This window comes from Cervus elaphus, chromosome 12 (assembly GCF_910594005.1).
Source record: "Cervus elaphus chromosome 12, mCerEla1.1, whole genome shotgun sequence".
In the NCBI taxonomy this organism is placed as follows: domain Eukaryota; kingdom Metazoa; phylum Chordata; class Mammalia; order Artiodactyla; family Cervidae; genus Cervus; species Cervus elaphus.
In genome coordinates, this window is record NC_057826.1 from 28,980,393 (window position 1) to 28,997,333 (window position 16,941).

General features: G+C 36.5%; 1 protein-coding gene across 3 annotated transcripts in view; it reads right to left on the reverse strand.

Annotated features, from left to right (window-relative positions):
- Positions 1-16,941, reverse strand: part of SLC38A6 (solute carrier family 38 member 6) — a 69,817-nt gene that overhangs the window by 15,434 nt on the left and 37,442 nt on the right. For all 3 annotated transcript variants that reach the window (XM_043920668.1, XM_043920667.1, XM_043920669.1), the window contains 2 exons: positions 8,613-8,695; positions 8,088-8,146 (listed from right to left, as the gene is read on the reverse strand). In XM_043920668.1, the coding sequence (XP_043776603.1) occupies positions 8,088-8,146; positions 8,613-8,695 (142 nt within the window). The remainder of the gene's footprint in view (positions 1-8,087; positions 8,147-8,612; positions 8,696-16,941) is intronic.

A 16,941-nucleotide genomic window follows, 5' to 3' on the forward strand; every position in this document is an offset into this window, starting at 1 on the left:
GCTGAAGTTCCAATACTTTGGCCGCCAATGCAAAGAAGTGACTCATCAGAAAAGACCTTGATGCTGGGAAAGATTGAAGGCAGGAGGAGAAGGGGATGACAGAGGATGAGATGGTTGGATGGCATCACCGACTCAACAGACATGAGTTTGAGCAAGCTCTAGGAGTTGGTGATGGGCAGGTAAGCCTGGCGTGCTACAGTCCATGGGGTCACAAAGAGTCGGACACGACTGAGTGACTAATCTGAATGATTGATAAAAATGGGGCTTCCCTGGTAGCTCAGGTGGTAAAGAATCTGCCTGCAATACAGGAAACCCTGGTTCGATTTCTGGGTCGGGAAGATCCCCTGGAGAAGGGATAGGCTACCCACTCCAGTATTTTTGGGCTTCCCTGGTGGCTCAGATGGTAAAGAACCTGCCTGAAAAGCAGGAAACCTGGGTTCGATCCCTGGGTTGGGAAGATCCCCTGGAGAAAGGCATGGCAACCCACTCCAGTATTCTTGCCTGGAGAATGCCCATGAGCAGAAAAGCCTAGCAGACTTCTCTGGGGTTGCAAACAGTCAGACATGACTGAGCAACTAAGCCCAGCATAGTTGGGCTTAAAATAAATTAAATAATTTAAATAACTAATGAAAAAAGGTGCAATGGAAAAAATAATAATCCTAATATTATTAGGATTAATAATATTAATGTCATTTAATATTAATATTATTATATAATAACATTTAATATTAAATAATATTAAAATAATAATAAAAATTGGAGTCCTTCAAAAAAATTGGGGTTAATATATACATGTTTCCTTTCCTTAACCACTAAGTATTTTAAAACTAACACTTAAAAGAGTCTATAATAAAGTTAAGCATACGTCATTTGATTGTGCTTTAGCTTACTGAACTTCACAGATACTGTGTTTCTTTATGGATTGAAGGTTCGTGGCAACCCTGTGTCAAGCAAGGCTATTGGCACCATTTTTCCAAGAGCACTTGCTCACATCATGTCTGTGTCACATTTCGATAATTCTCACAATATTTCAAACTTTTTCATTACAATCATATTTGTGATAGTGATACGTGATCTGTGCACAGTGATCTTTGATGTAACTACTGTAATTGTTTGGGGGTTCCATGAACTATGCCCATGTAAGATGGCAAACAATCCATAAATGTTGTGTATGTTCTGACTGCTCCATTGACTGGCAGTTCCCATCTCTCTCCCTCTCCTTGGGTCTCCCTATTCTCTGAGACACAAAAATATTGAAATTAGGCCAACTTATAAGCCTACAATGGCCTCTATTTAAGTGAAAGGAAGGGTTGCACATCCCTCACTTTATTTTTTTATTTTTTTTTTTTTTATTAGTTGGAGGCTAATTACTTCACAACATTTCAGTGGGTTTTGTCATACATTGATATGAATCAGCCATAGATTTACACTTATTCCCCATCCCGATCCCCCCTCCCACCTCCCTCTCCACCCGATTCCTCTGGGTCTTCCCAGTGCACCAGGCCCGAGCACTTGTCTCATGCATCCCACCTGGGCTGGGGATCTGTTTCACCATAGATAGTATACATGCTGTTCTTTTGAAACATCCCACCCTCACCTTCTCCCACAGAGTTCAAAAGTCTGTTCTGTATTTCTGTGTCTCTTTTTCTGTTTTGCATATAGGGTTATCGTTACCATCTTTCTAAATTCCATATATATGTGTTAGTATGCTGTAATGTTCTTTATCTTTCTGGCTTACTTCACTCTGTATAAGGGGCTCCAGTTTCATCCATCTCATTAGGACTGGTTCAAATGAATTCTTTTTGACGGCTGAGTAATATTCCATGGTGTATATGTACCACAGCTTCCTTATCCATTCCTCTGCTGATGGGCATCTAGGTTGCTTCCATGTCCTGGCTATTATAAACAGTGCTGCGATGAACATTGGGGTGCACGTGTCTCTTTCAGATCTGGTTTCCTCAGTGTGTATGCCCAGAAGTGGGATTGCTGGGTCATATGGCAGTTCTATTTCCAGTTTTTTAAGGAATCTCCACACTGTTTTCCATAGTGGCTGTACTAGTTTGCATTCCCACCAACAGTATAAGAGGGTTCCCTTTTCTCCACACCCTCTCCAGCATTTATTGCTTGTAGACTTTTGGATAGCAGCCATCCTGACTGGTGTGTAATGGTACCTCATTGTGGTTTTGATTTGCATTTCTCTAATAATGAGTGATGTTGAGCATCTTTTCATGTGTTTGTTAGCCATCTGTATGTCTTCTTTGGAGAAATGTCTGTTTAGTTCTCTGGCCCATTCTTTGATTGGGTCATTTATTTTTCTGGAATTGAGCTACAGGAGTTGCTTGTATATTTTTGAGATTAATCCTTTGTCTGTTTCTTCATTTGCTATTATTTTCTCCCAATCTGACAGCTGTCTTTTCACCTTACTTATAGTTTCCTTTGTAGTGCAAAAGCTTTTAAGTTTCATTAGATCCCATTCACAGTCATCAAGACAGTATGGTACTGGCACAAAGACAGAAATATAGACCAATGGAACAGAATAGAAAGCCCAGAGATAAATCCACGAACCTATGGACACCTTATCTTTGACAAAGGAGGCAAGGATATACAATGGAAAAAAGACAACCTCTTTAACAAGTGGTGCTGGGAAAACTGGTCAACCACTTGTAAAAGAATGAAACTAGAACACTTTCTAACACCATACACAAAAATAAACTCAAAATGGATTAAAGATCTAAATGTCAGACCAGAAACTATAAAACTCCTAGAGGAGAACATAGGCAAAACCCTCTCCGACATAAATCACAGCAAGATCCTCTATGACCCACCTCCCAGAATATTGGAAATAAAAGCATCCCTCACTTTAAATCAAAAGCTAGAAATGATTACGCACAATGAGGAAGCCATGTGCAGAACTGAGATAGGTTGAAAGCACTCTTATACCAAACTGTTAGCCAAGTAGTGGATGTATAGAAAAAGTTTCTGAAGGAAATGAAAAGTGTTACTCCAGTGACTACATGAATAATTAAAAAAAAAAAGTGAAACAGTCTTATTGCTGATCTGGAGAAAGTTTTAATGATCTGGATAGAGATCAAAACGGCCACATTTCCATAAGTCAAAGCCAAGTCCAGAGCAAGGGCCCCAACTCTCTTCAGTTCTATGAAGGGAGAGAAGTGAGGAAGCTGCAGAAGAAAAGTCTGAAGAAAGTAGAGGCTGGTTCATGAAGTTTAAGGAAAGAAGCCATCTCCATGATACAGAAGTGCAAAGTGAAGCAACAAGTGCAATGTAGAAGCTGCAGCAAGTTATCCAGAAGTTCTAGCTAAGATCACTAATGAAGGTGATTACACTAAACAATAGATTTTCAGTGTAGACCAAAGAGCCTTCTATTGGAAGAAGATGCGATCTAGGACTTTCATAGTTGGAGAGAAGTCAATGCTTGGTTTCAAAGCTTCAAAGGACAGGCTGACTCTCTTGTTAGGGGTTAACGCAGCTGGTGATTTTAAGTTGAATAGCACAATGCTATTTTACCATTTCACAAAACCTAGGGCCCTTAAGAATTATGCTAAATCTATACTCTGCCTGTGCTCTATAGATGGAACAACAAAACCTGGATGACAATACATCTGTTTATTATTTTAATCCCATTGTTGAGACCTATTGCTCAGAAAAAAAGACCCCTTTCAAAAAACTACTGCTCATTGACAATGAACCTGGTCACCCAAGGGCTCTGATGGAGATGTGCAACAAGATTCATGTTGTTTTCATGCCAGCTAACATAACATCCATTTTGCAGTCCATAACTTCAGGAGTAATATTGACTTTCAAGTCTCATTCTTTAAGAAACAATTTCATGAGGCTGTAGGTGCCAGAGATGTGATTCCTCTGATGGATCTGGGCAAAGTAAATTGAAGCTCTTCTGGAAAGGATTCACCATTCTAGATGAAATCAAAATATCTGTGATTCACAGGAAGAGGTCAAAATATCAACATTAACAGAAGTTTGGAAGAAGCTGATTCCAGCCTTCATGGATGACTCTGATTTCAGCAGAGGAAGTCACTACAGACATGGTGGAAAGAGCAAAAGAACTAGAATTAGAAGTGGAGCCTGAAGATGTGACTGAATTGCTGTAATCTCACAACACAACTGAATGGATTCAGAGTGCTTTTTACGGATGAGAAAAGAAAGTGGTTTCTTGAGATGGAATCTACTGGTGAAGATGCTATGAAGATTGCTGAAATGAATACAAAGGATTTAGAATATTACATAAACTTAATTGAAAAAGCTATGGCAGAATTTGAAAGGACTGACTACAATTTTGAAAGAAATTCTACTGTGGGTAAAATGCTATCAAACAGAAAAATCATTGCATGCTACAGAGAAATCATTTATGAAAACAAGAGTCAATGTATGCACCAAACTTCACTGTTATCTTAAGTAATAGCCACAGCTTCTCCAACCTTCAGCAATCACCACCCTGATCAAGGGAAGACTTTTCACTAGCTAAAACAGATTACAACTTGCTGAAGACTCAGGTGATAGCGCTTTTTAGTAATATTTTTTTCTTTTCCATTAGGTTATTGCAAGATATTGAATATAGTTCCCTGTGCTATACAGTAGGTCCTTGTCATTTATCCATTTTATATACAGCAGTGTGTATATGCTAATCCCAAACTCATAATTTATCCCCACCTTCTCTCCCTTTTGGTAATCCTAAATTTGATTTCTGTATCTGTGAGTCTGTTTCTGTTTTGTAAATAAGTTCATGTGTATCATTTTTTTAGATTTTACATGTAAGTGATAGCATACGATCCTTGTCTTTTTCTTTCTGACTTACTTCACTTAGTGTGATAATCTCTAGATTCATCCACGTTGGGGCGAATGGCATTATTTCATTCCTTTTTAAGGCTGAGTGCTTAAAACATCTACTTCTGCTTTATTGACTATGCCAAAGTCTTTGACTGTGTGGATCACAACAAACTGTGGGAAATTCTGAAAGAGATGGGAATACCACACCACCCTCCCTGTCTCCTGAGAAATCTATACGTAGGCCAAGGAGCAACAGTTAGAACTGGACATAGAACAACAGACTGGTTCCAAATCGGGAAAGGAGTACATCAAGGCTGTAAACTGTCACATGTCTGCATGTAAATTTAACTTACATGCAGAGTATAACATGAGAAATGTTAGACTGGATGAAGCACAAGCTGGAATCAAGATTGCTGGGAGAAATATCAATAACCTCAGATACGCAGATGACACCACCCTTATGGCAGAAAGCAAAGAAGAACTAAAGAGACTCTTGATGAAAGTGAAAGAGGAGAGTGAAAAAGTTGGCTTTAAACTCAACATTCAGAAAACTAAGATCACGGCATCCGGTCCCATCACTTCATGGCAAACAGATAGGGAAACAATGGAAACAATGACAGACTTTATTTTTTTGGGCTCCAAAATCACTGCAAATGGTGACTGCAGCCATGAAATTAAAAGACGCTTGCTCCTTGGAAGAAAAGCTATGACCAAGCTAGACAGCGTATTAAAAAGGAGAGACATTACTTTACCAACAAAGGTCCATCGAGTCAAAGCTATGGTTTTTCCAGTAGTCATGTATGGATGTGAGAGTTGGACTATAAAAGAAAGCTGAGTGCCAAAGAATTGATGCTTTTGAACTGTAGTGTTGGAGAAAACTCTTGAGAGTCCCTTGGACTGCAAAGAGATCCAACCAGTCAATCCTAAAGGAAATCAGTCCTGAATATTCTTTGGAAGGATTGATCTTGAAACTCCAATACTTTGGCCACCTGATGCGAAGAACTGACTCATTGGAAAAGACCCTGAAGCTGGGAAAAATTGAAGGTGGGAGGAGAAGGGGACAACAGAAGATGAGATGGTTGGATGGCATCACTGACTCAATGGACATGAGTTTGAGTAAGCTCTGGGAGTTGGTGACGGACAGGGAAGGCTGGCATGCTGCAGTCCATAGGGTCACAAGGAGTCAGACACAACTGAGCAATTTAACAGACTGACTAAGGCTGAGCAAGCAATAAAGTATTTTAAAATTAATTATGTATACATAATTAATGTATGTACATTGTTTTCTTAGACATAATGCTACTGTACATTTAATAGACTACAGTACAGTGTAAACATAACTTCTGTACAAACTCAGAAATGATGTGCTTGACTAGGTTTATTGCAATGGTCCAGAACTGAACCTGCAATATCTCTTAGGTATGCCTACATGCCAATTAAAAGAGAATTAAGAAGGAAGGATATAGCGTGTCTTCACTGCCTCATAGTAGACCAAATTTAAATTGTGCTCAAAGGTAAAAATCTGAGCAGATGGTTTGTAAAGTAGGATAAGGGTATTATTTCCATATGACAGCTACAGGAGAAATCTGCATCGAATTAAAGAGTATCTGCCATGACAGAAATGAATATTGTGAAAACTACAATAGATGTGTCGTATCAATATATTTTACCTGCTTCAAACTGTTGGCTATAAAAACCAAATTACTCCTACCTATGCAACACTGTGTGGTCAATTATCTGTGAAGAAAATATTCAATGTTATGTGTACTGATTCTCTTTAATATCTATATGTTCATTTGCAAATACAGGCCACTCTTAACCATGTAGATGCTTTTCAACAATCAAATTATGATGGAAATATTTTTTGCTCCCCTCTTAATGTGATACCTAAGAAGTGTGCCTATGTTAAGTAAACACTGTAGTAATCATTTCACAGTATATGTAAGTTAAGTCATCATGATGCACACCCTAAACTTACACAGCACTGTATGTCAATTATATCTCAATAAGAAGATCTTTTAAATAAGTGTATGTTCAATTCACTTATAAGATACAAGTCAGACAATTTGTGGAGGGAGGGCAATGATTATAATGTTGGTAAGTTCAACAAATAGTTAAATGGAAACTCTGTCAAGTATTTTTAGTTTTAAGAGCATTCATTAAATAAATATTCCCGTATACTGAAACCAGGGTCACTTTCACTTCATTTAAATAATCTAAAGTTATTTTATCCTTGTATCCCAGAAGATAGTTTAGCCTAAGTTATATGCACCCTAGATTGTTTTGACAGCTTGGAAATCTGGTTCTATCATATGGTTTAACTAATGATGTGTTGTCTTGCTCTTTTGGATGGCATGTTTCTTTCATTCATTTCTCAATAACACAGGAGAGTTTAAATAAGCTTATGATTTTAAGAGTTTAATCAAGCCATTTAGGCATGTATTTTGGAAAGTTTAAAATGTTAAATTCTACTTAAGGTTGGACAGATAATGACTGTGGAATAAGCTGCTGAGCAAAAAGAAAAAGGATCTTTCCCCCCAGAATTTCACACAAAGATATAGTCTTTGGAATATTAAGATCTGCTTTAGAAGAATTAAAAGGAAATCAGAAATTTAAATTCTCTTTTATCTTCATGTTAAATTATTTTATAAACAAGTTTACCATCTGAGAGATGTTTTTCCTATAATTAAAATGAGTTAATTTTAAAAAATATTCCACGTGTGAAAAACAGTATTTCTGTGCAGTCAGCTTCATGAGAGCTTAACCAATGCTTAATAAATCAGATGGGAGAGAATTCAGGCACTCCAATTCTTACTAGATCTCTTCAATGGGTAAACCCCTGAAACTCTGGTTTCATTATTGGAACTAAGTTTTAAAATTAAGATGATTAGGATTCAAATTGATTTTACAGCTTAGAACCAGCCTGATTCTTATGCTTGAGAACCCCCAAAACATACACATACATACACAATCTGGTACAGAAATAAATGAATACTTAGACTTACTCAAAGAATTATACTCCAAGGTTTTAACAGAACTGGTGTGCTCTTCTCTCTAGTTAACCACAAGGGAAACTGAACCTGAAATGCTGTCCTTGCTAAGTTTCTTCAAAACAGATACTATGAAGGAAGCAGTTTTGCAGAATAAAAGTGCTTTTAATAACACATTGAAATAAAATGGGATACCTTTTCAATAAAAAACAGAGTAAAGAGAAAAAAAAGACATTAACACAATGATTTCAATTTTGGTGAGGAGATAAGTAATATAGTATATTTTAAACTTACCACAAGAGCAAAGAACACCATAAAGAAAAATGATAAACTACTTGTGTAGCCAAGAAAGCCTGTAAAATAACAGTAAAATAAAAAGCAATTTATAAGGAAAGTGATCCTAACATGCAGCTAAAGCTATACATCTTGGGCATGTTTTTTATTATAGTGCTTGGTATCTGGGGCTTAGGGCTGAGAATAACAACATTCCAACTATCTGTCACAGATCGTTTATGTAGCTCTGTATGGCAGAATTGGAACTGGCTTACCACTAATGGTACACTGTAAGGAAAGGCTGCTCTTTAATGTTCTGCTGTAAAGATTTTATTTTAGTGGGGCAGACAAAATACTACTGCAAACCAAGTAATAGGTTAACTAGGCAGGGCTGAAGGCTGAACAACCTGAAATAAATCCAAGTTCAAAATTATTCACAATCACCTTCTGATAAAACTGTGCAACTGTGAAATTTAAAAGCCCCTTAACATTATTTTTTTTCTCTTTTCTTACAAACAAATAACATCCTCTTCTATAAAGACTTACCTATTTTAGGAAGAAGTGCAAGAGGGAACACAATGCCAACACAAATGATTAGTAGTAGTGTGTCTCCATCAAGATACCAAGACCTATAAGGGAAAAGTTCTACTTTAGGTACAGAGCTACTAAAACCACCTTGACATATTTTATAATAAAATAATATATTGAATATATCATAAATAATTTAATATGATAACAAGTTTGAGGGAAAATAAAGGTTCACTAAAATGGAAAGGAACTATATTTATAGCCATTATATCTGCATGGTAGAATGATGGATAATTTTTCTTCTTATTCAGTGATTTTACATATTTTTAAATTTTTCAGGAAAGGGCATGGATTACTAGGAGAAAACATATTACATTTTTCATATAAAGGTAATAGAATACTGAGTGAGAAAAGGTAGGTAAATGTGTGATGGTGTATTTGATTATTTAAAAAAATGGATGCACAGTTGTAAAAAAGTCAGAAAGATATACTTAAAATACCAAAAGCAGATATTTCTATGTATCAGCACTGAGAAATCTTTATTTTGTGTATTGGTGGCATATACATGGTTTTAAAGTTTCAATATAAAAATACATGTGTTGAAGTTTTTAAAAATCAGACTTAATTCCCTAAGAATTTAATAGTAAAGACTTTGCTTTGGTATATAAAAATTAAGCAATTCATAAAAGAAGTACAACTAGTAAATATACATGAAGAAAAATCCAATCTCTGATGCTAATTAAAGAAATAAGTAATAAGGCTATTGAGAGTGAGTAAAAATATTTAAAAATTAATATTCAAGGATGTGAATAATTGGTCCTTCACACCTTGTTAGTGATCTTGTCAATTAGCACTATCTTTTGGAAAAATACTGATAATGTATGGTAATCTACTCTGAAAGAATAACCTAAGATATAAAGAATTCTATGTGCATGAAGCTGTGAGTATAACATTATTATAATATTAAAAATTTGAGGGAAAATCTTATATAACCAACAATAGAAAATGTTTGTCAAAAATAGCATACTCAATGGAATGTTAAACAATTTTTATTTTTTTTAAAAAGACAGTTTACTAAAACAGAAAATACTAATGATAAAAATACAAAATAATGATTATTAACTATGTTTTAAAAATGTTTTGGGGGAAAAGTTCAAAGGAAATAAAATGATAGCAGGGATTAGGTAAGAGATGGTATTATGTATAATTTTTATTTGCTTTGTCTTCTAAATTTTCTGTAAAGAAGCTATCATTTTCACTCTGAAATATATGCATGTGTACATGCAAAATGGTAACAAAGTAAAATTCATGCTAATATGAGAGCTGGGAGCATCAAAGGTATAAGGTATTACTTTTTCAAGTCCTTTGTTAGATGTTCTCTGAATTTCTAGTTGACTATAGTGTATCCTTTCACTACCAGATAGTCAAAGTCTCCCACTGCCATGTTAAATTAAGAAAATGGACAAATTCCTAGAAACATACAGTGTACCAAGACTGAATCATAAAGAACTAAAAAATATAAACAGACCAATAATGAGTAAGGTCACTGCACCAGTAATAAAAAAAACCTACTAAAAAAGAAAAGCCCAGGACCAGATGGTTTCACTGGCAAATTCCACCAAACATTTCAAGAAAAACTAATGCCAGTGCTTCTCAAACTCTTCCCAAAAATTGGACAGGAAAGAACAGTTCCAAACTCATTTTATAAGGTCAGCATGCCCTACTATGAAAGCCACAAAAGAACATTACAGAAAACAAAACTTACAGAATATCCCTGGTGAATATACTATAAAAATTCTCAACAAAATATTAGTAAACCAAATCCAATAGCACATTAAAAGCATCATATATTATGATCAACTGGGATTTATCCATAGGATGCAAGGATGGATCAACATACGAAACTCAGTCAACATGATATAGCACATTAACAGAATGAAAAATAAAAAACACATGGTCAAATATGTTAAGACATATAATAAAAATGTTAAAAAATATGTTTTATAAAAATATGTTAAAAACATATGATTAAAAAAATAGATGCCAAAAAAGCATGTGACAAAACACAACATTCATTTATGATTAAAAAAAAAAAAAACTTCAACAAATTTAGTACAGAGGGAACAAATCTCCCATCCAAGTACTAACCAGGCCCGACCCTGCTTAGCTTCCGAGATCAGACGAGATCGGGCGCGTTCAGGGTGGTGTGGCCGTAGACGAGGGAACAAATCTCAACATAAGGGCCGTGTATAACAAGCTCACAGCTAATATCATACTCAACAGTGAAAGGCTTAAAGTTTTTCCTTTAAGGTCAAGAATGAGACCAGGATGCCTACCCTCACCATTCTTATTCAACATAGTACTGGAAGTCCTAGCTAAAACAATAAGGCAAAATAAAGAACTAAGTGGCATCCAAATTGAATAAGAACTAAATCTGTCTTTATTTGCAGATATGATCTTATATATAGTAAATTCTAAAGACTTCAACCAAAAAAACTGTTAGAGCTAATCAAAAAATATTATAAAGCTGAATGATACATGAACAACACACAGAAATCAGTTGTATTTTTATAAACTAACAAGTACTGAAAAAGAAATAAAACAATCAGTTGAGTAGTTCAGTCATGTCCGACTCTTTGTGATCCCATGGACTGCAGCATGCCAGGCTTCCCTGCCCATCACCAACTCCCGGAGTTTACTCAAACTCATGTCCATCGAGTTGGTGATGCCATCCAACCATCTCATCCTCTGTTTCCCCTTCTCTTCCTACCTTCAATCCTTCCCAGCATCAGGGTCCTTTCCAAGGAGTCAGTTCTTCGCATCAGGTGGCCAGAGTACTGGAGTTTCAGCTTCAGCATCAATCCTTCCAATGAATATTCAGGACTGATTTCCTTTAGGATTGACTGGTTTGATCTCCTTGCAGTCCAAGGGACTCTCAAGAGTCTTCTCCAACACCACAGTTCAAAAATTTCAATTCTTCAGCACTCAGCTTTCTTTATAGTCCAACTCTCACATTCATACATGACTACTGGAAAAACCATAGCCTTGACTCAACAGACCTTTGTTGGCAAAGGAATGTCTCTGCTTTTTAATATGCTGTCTAGCTTGGTCATAACTTTTCTTCCAAGGAGCAAGCGTCTTTTAATTTCATGGCTGCAGTCACCATTTGCAGTGATTTTGGAGCCCAAGAAAATAAAGTCTCTCGCTGTTTCCATTGTTTCCACATCTATTTGCCATGAAGTGATGGGACTGGATGCCATGATCTTAGCTTTCTGAATGTTGAGTTTTAAGCCAACGTTTTCACTCTCCTCTTTCGCTTTCATCAAGAGCCTCTTTAGTGCTTCTTCGCTTTCTGCCATAAGGGTGTTGTCATCTGCATGTCTGAGGTTACTGATATTTCTCCCAGCAATCTTGATTCCAGCTTGTGCTTCATCCAGCCCAGCATTTTGCATAATGTACTCTGCATAGATGTTAAATAAGCAGGGTGACAATATACAGCCTTGATGTACTCCTTTCCCAATTTGGAACCAGTCTGTTGTTCCATGTCCAGTTCAAACTGTTGCTTTTTGGTTTCCATACAAATTTCTCAGGAGGCAGGTCAGGTGGTCTGGTATTCCCATCTCTTTCAGAATTTTCCAGTTTGTTGTGATCCACATGGTCAAAGGCTTTGGCATAGTCAATAAAGCAGAAATAGATGTTTTTCTGGTACTCTCTTGCTTTTTCGATGATCCAGCAAATGTTGGCAATTTGATCTCTGGTTCCTCTGCCTTTTCTAAATCTAGCTTGAACATCTGGAAGTTCATGGTTCTTTGTATTGTTGAAGCCTGGCTTGGAGAATTTTGAGCATTACTTTGCAAGCGAGTGAGATAAGTGCAATTGTGTGGTAGTTTGAACATTCTCTGAGATTGCCTTTCTTTGGGATTGAAATGAAAACTGACCTTTTCCAGTCCTGGGCCACTGCTGAGTTTCCCAAATTTACTGGCATATTGAGTGCAGCACTTTCACAGTATCATCGTCCAGGATTTGAAGTAGTTCAACTGGAATTCCATCACCTCCACTAGCTTTGTTCGTAGTGATGCTTCCTAAGGCCCACATGACTTCGGACTCCAGGATGTCTGGTTCTAGGTGAGTGATCACACCATCGTGGTTATCTGGGTCATCAAGATCTTTTTTGTATAGTTCTTCTGTGTATTCTTGCCACCTCTTCTTAATATCTTCTGCTTCTGTTAGGTCCATACCATTTACGTCCTTTATTATGCCCATCTTTGTATGAAATGTTCCCTTGGTATGTCTAATTTTCTTGAAGAGATCTCTAGTCTTTCTCATTCTGTTATTTTCCTCTATTTCTTTGCATTGATCACTGAGGAAGGCTTTCTTATCTGTCCTTGCTATTCTTTGGAACTCTGCATTCAAATGGGTATATCTTTCCTTTTTTCCTTTGCTTTTAGCTTCTCTTCTTTTCCTCAGCTAGTTGTAAGGCCTCCTCAGATAGCCATTTTACCTTTTTGCATTTCTTTTTCTTGGGGATGGTCTTGATCACTGCCTCCTGCACAATGTCACGAACCTCCGTCCATAGTTCTTTAGGTACTCTATCTATCAGATCTAATCCCTTGAATCTATTTGTCACTTCCACTGTATAATTGTAAGGGATTTGATTTAGGTCATACCTGAATGGTCTGGTGGTTTTCCCTATTTTCTTCAATTTAAGCCTGAATTTGGCAATAAGGAGTTCATGATCTCAGCCACAGTCAGCTCCTGGTCTGTATCCCACTCACAATAGCATGAAAGCAATAAAATACTTATAAATATTTAACCAAAGAAGTGAAAGACAGTCAAACTTAAATGAAAGAAATTGAAGACACAAACAACAAGAAAGATAACCTGTCTGTGTTAATGGATTAGAATAATCAACATTGTTAAAATGTCCAAACTATCCAAAGCTATCTATAGTCAATGCAATCCCTATCAAGTCCCAATGACAGTTTTTTCTCAAAATAGAACAAAAATTCTAAAATTTGTATGGAACTACAAAAGGCTCCAAATAGCCAAAGCAATCCTGAGAAAGAAAACAAAGTTGACTTCAAAGTATACTGCAAAGCTTTAGTAATCAAAACAGTATAGTACTGGCATAAAAAAAGACACATGGTTCAAAACAGCAGACTATAGAGTCTAGGCACACTCTCCCACCCCATATACTGTCAACTAATATTTGAGAAAGGACTCAGGAATATTTAGTGGGAGTCTTTTCAAAAAATTATACTGAGGAAACTGGATAGCCATATACAGAAAAATGAAATCTATCTTACACCACTCACAAAAATTAACTTGAAATAAAAAATGTACCACCTGAAACTATAAAATTTATAGAGAAAACATAAAGAAAAAGCTTCTTAACATTGGTCTTGGCAACAATTTTTTTTTAATATGACACCAAAAGCACAAACAACAAAAGCAAACATAAATGGAACTATATCAAAACGAAAAGTTTTGCACAATATAAGAAACAATTACCAGAATGATAAGGCAGTCTACAGAATGAGAGAAAATATTTCCAAATCATATATCTGATAAAGGGCTAATATTCAAAATATATAGAGAACTCTTATAATTCAACAGCAAAAATATCAAACAAATCCAATTTTAAAATGGGCAAAGTAAATAAATAGATATTTTTTCCCAAAGGTGATATATGAATGGTTAACAGGTACATGAAAAGACAGTAATCAGGGAAATACAAATCAAAATCACAAGGAAATATCACCTCACACCTATTATCAAAAAGACAAGAGACAACAAGTATTGGCAGGGATGTGGAGAAAAAGAAAGATTTGTGCACTTTTGGAGGGAATGAGAATTGGTTCAGCCACTATGGAAAATAGTAAGTTAGTTCCTCAAAAAATTAAAAGCAGAACTACCACATGATTGATCCAACAATCCCATATCTGGGCATATATTTAAATAAAATGAAAACAGGATATCAAAAAGATATCTGCACTCCCATGTTTATAGGCTATTATTCACAGTAGCCAAGACATGGAAACAACCTAAGTGTCTGTTAATGGATGAAGGGATAAAGAAAATGTGGTAAAACACACACAAACACACACTGGAATATTATTCAGCCATGAGAAAGGTATTTTGCCATTTGTGACAACACTGATGGACACTGAGGACATTATGCTAAGAGAGATAAGTCAGACAGAAAAAGACAAATACTGTATATCATGTATATGTGGAATTTAAGAAACAGTAGAATGGTGGTTAGCAGGGGCTGGTAGGTAAGGGAATGGAGGAGATGTTGGTCAAATGGTACAAATTTGCAGTTAGAGGATGAATAAGTTCTGGGAATCTAATGCAAAGCAATGTGATTATAGTTAACAGAATTATTTTATATACTTGGAAGTTGCTAAGAGACAGAATCTTAAATATTCTCACCACAAAAAAGAAATGATAATTATGTGAGGTAATGGAGGTATCAGCTAAACACTACAGTGGTAATCATACCACAATATATGTGTATCAAATTTACACATTGGATACCTTAAACTTACACAATATATAGTTGATAATGCTATATGTTAACCCCAGTGACTCAGCAGTAAAGACTCTGCCTGCAATGCAGGAGACATGGGTTCAATCCCTGGGTCAGGAAGACCCCCTGGAGGAGGGAAGGGCCACCCACTCCAGTATTCTTGTCAAGAGAATCCCCATGGACCGAGGGGCCTGGCAGGCTGTGGTCCATGGGGTCACAAAGGGTCGGCCATGACTGAAGCAACTAAGCACCAACATAAGCATCAATATCTCAATTTTTAAAAAAAAGAAAGAAAAGGTTTTCCTTTAAATCAGCTTCAACCCATGGGTTCTAACACAAACATTATGATTCACTGTGTCTCTTTAGTTTATGAAGAAGTCCTCTTTAGTGTATCTTGAAAAGGTACTGTTGGGTGCTGGCAACTTCCTCTTTAACAGGACAAGAGAAGGAGCAGCAGCTGAAGAAACACCATGATCATAGCTTGCGCTTCTCCACCCTAACTCATGTCTTTAGGAAATGCACATGCCAGACACTAAATCCTGCACACAAGTATTTCTAGCTAGTGGGCCTGAAGCTGTGCTCTCTACATCTGCACATGCCCCTCAAGTCCTGGTATGCAGGAGGTTCTAAGAGAGCATGGAGATTACAAATACAACATGACACTTCCTGGCATATTCGTCTTCTACTCACTCTTGAATACGCATGAAAATGAGAACTTCAAAATATCCCTCACCGAGGAACACCTGGCAACTAAATTTCTAAAGCTGGCAAAAAGCCCAGGGCTCCATGCCTGAAATCTCTTTCCTTCTGTGACCCAAAACAGACTCAGACAGTTGCAGCGCCAGGAGAAAAAAAGGCCCAGAGGCACACCAAAGAAGACTCCATCTGTTAGTTCTGCTGTCCCTCCTGTCACGAAGCAAGAGTTGGGCAAAGGGAGCACATTAATCTTATGGACCAAAGATTCTTTTCTCCTGCGTTAAGAATCTTAGGAACACTTTGAAATCCTGAACTCTGTAACATTTACTATTATGTATTATACTTTATAACTTTACATTATTTCAGATCACCATTCACTCATGTCCATGGAAGTCACACGACTGCCCAAAGCTTTGGGTTTGAAGATAAAAGTTCACCTCCTCCCAGTGGTAACTCGGAATCTTGGAGTTATGGAATGTTAGAGCTAGAAGGGACCTCAGATATCATCTGGTTCATTGTATATGTCTACAAAATCAGCAAAAGGACAATGATGATCTTAGTAACAGAAGCAATGGAAATACTCTCTGTTCTTGAATAGTCACTGAATTTATGGCCTCATTTTTCTCAAGACTGTGATTTCTTTACACTCTCCTCTTCACAAGACTACACTTTTAATCTCTGATATTAAAAAGAACTTTTTTACAAAATATTTCTCTATCCCTAGTTTTGCTACTGATTACTATTAGTCATTTCTTTTCTCATATTAAGTTATGTTAACACAGCCAATTATAAATACAATGCTTTTCTTTACCATTTGTCAACAATCAAGGCAATACAGTAATGAACAGCAAAATTAGTTCAAATTTCATGTGCATGTCACAATCAACTGAATTGTATTTGGCAATGGATATTTTCCAAGGAGCAGAAATGACTAAACTTTACAAAAGTTTAGAGCAGAAATGACTAAACTTTCCAGCTTGAGAAATACAAGCTAGTACAAAGAAATCACAGAAGCACAATTGAAAAATCAAGATTTCAGAATAATATGCTAACCTTAAAATTTTTCCTAAGTGGGGGAAGAAAAGAGTTATCTAACAGAACCCCTGTTTCCTACTGTGA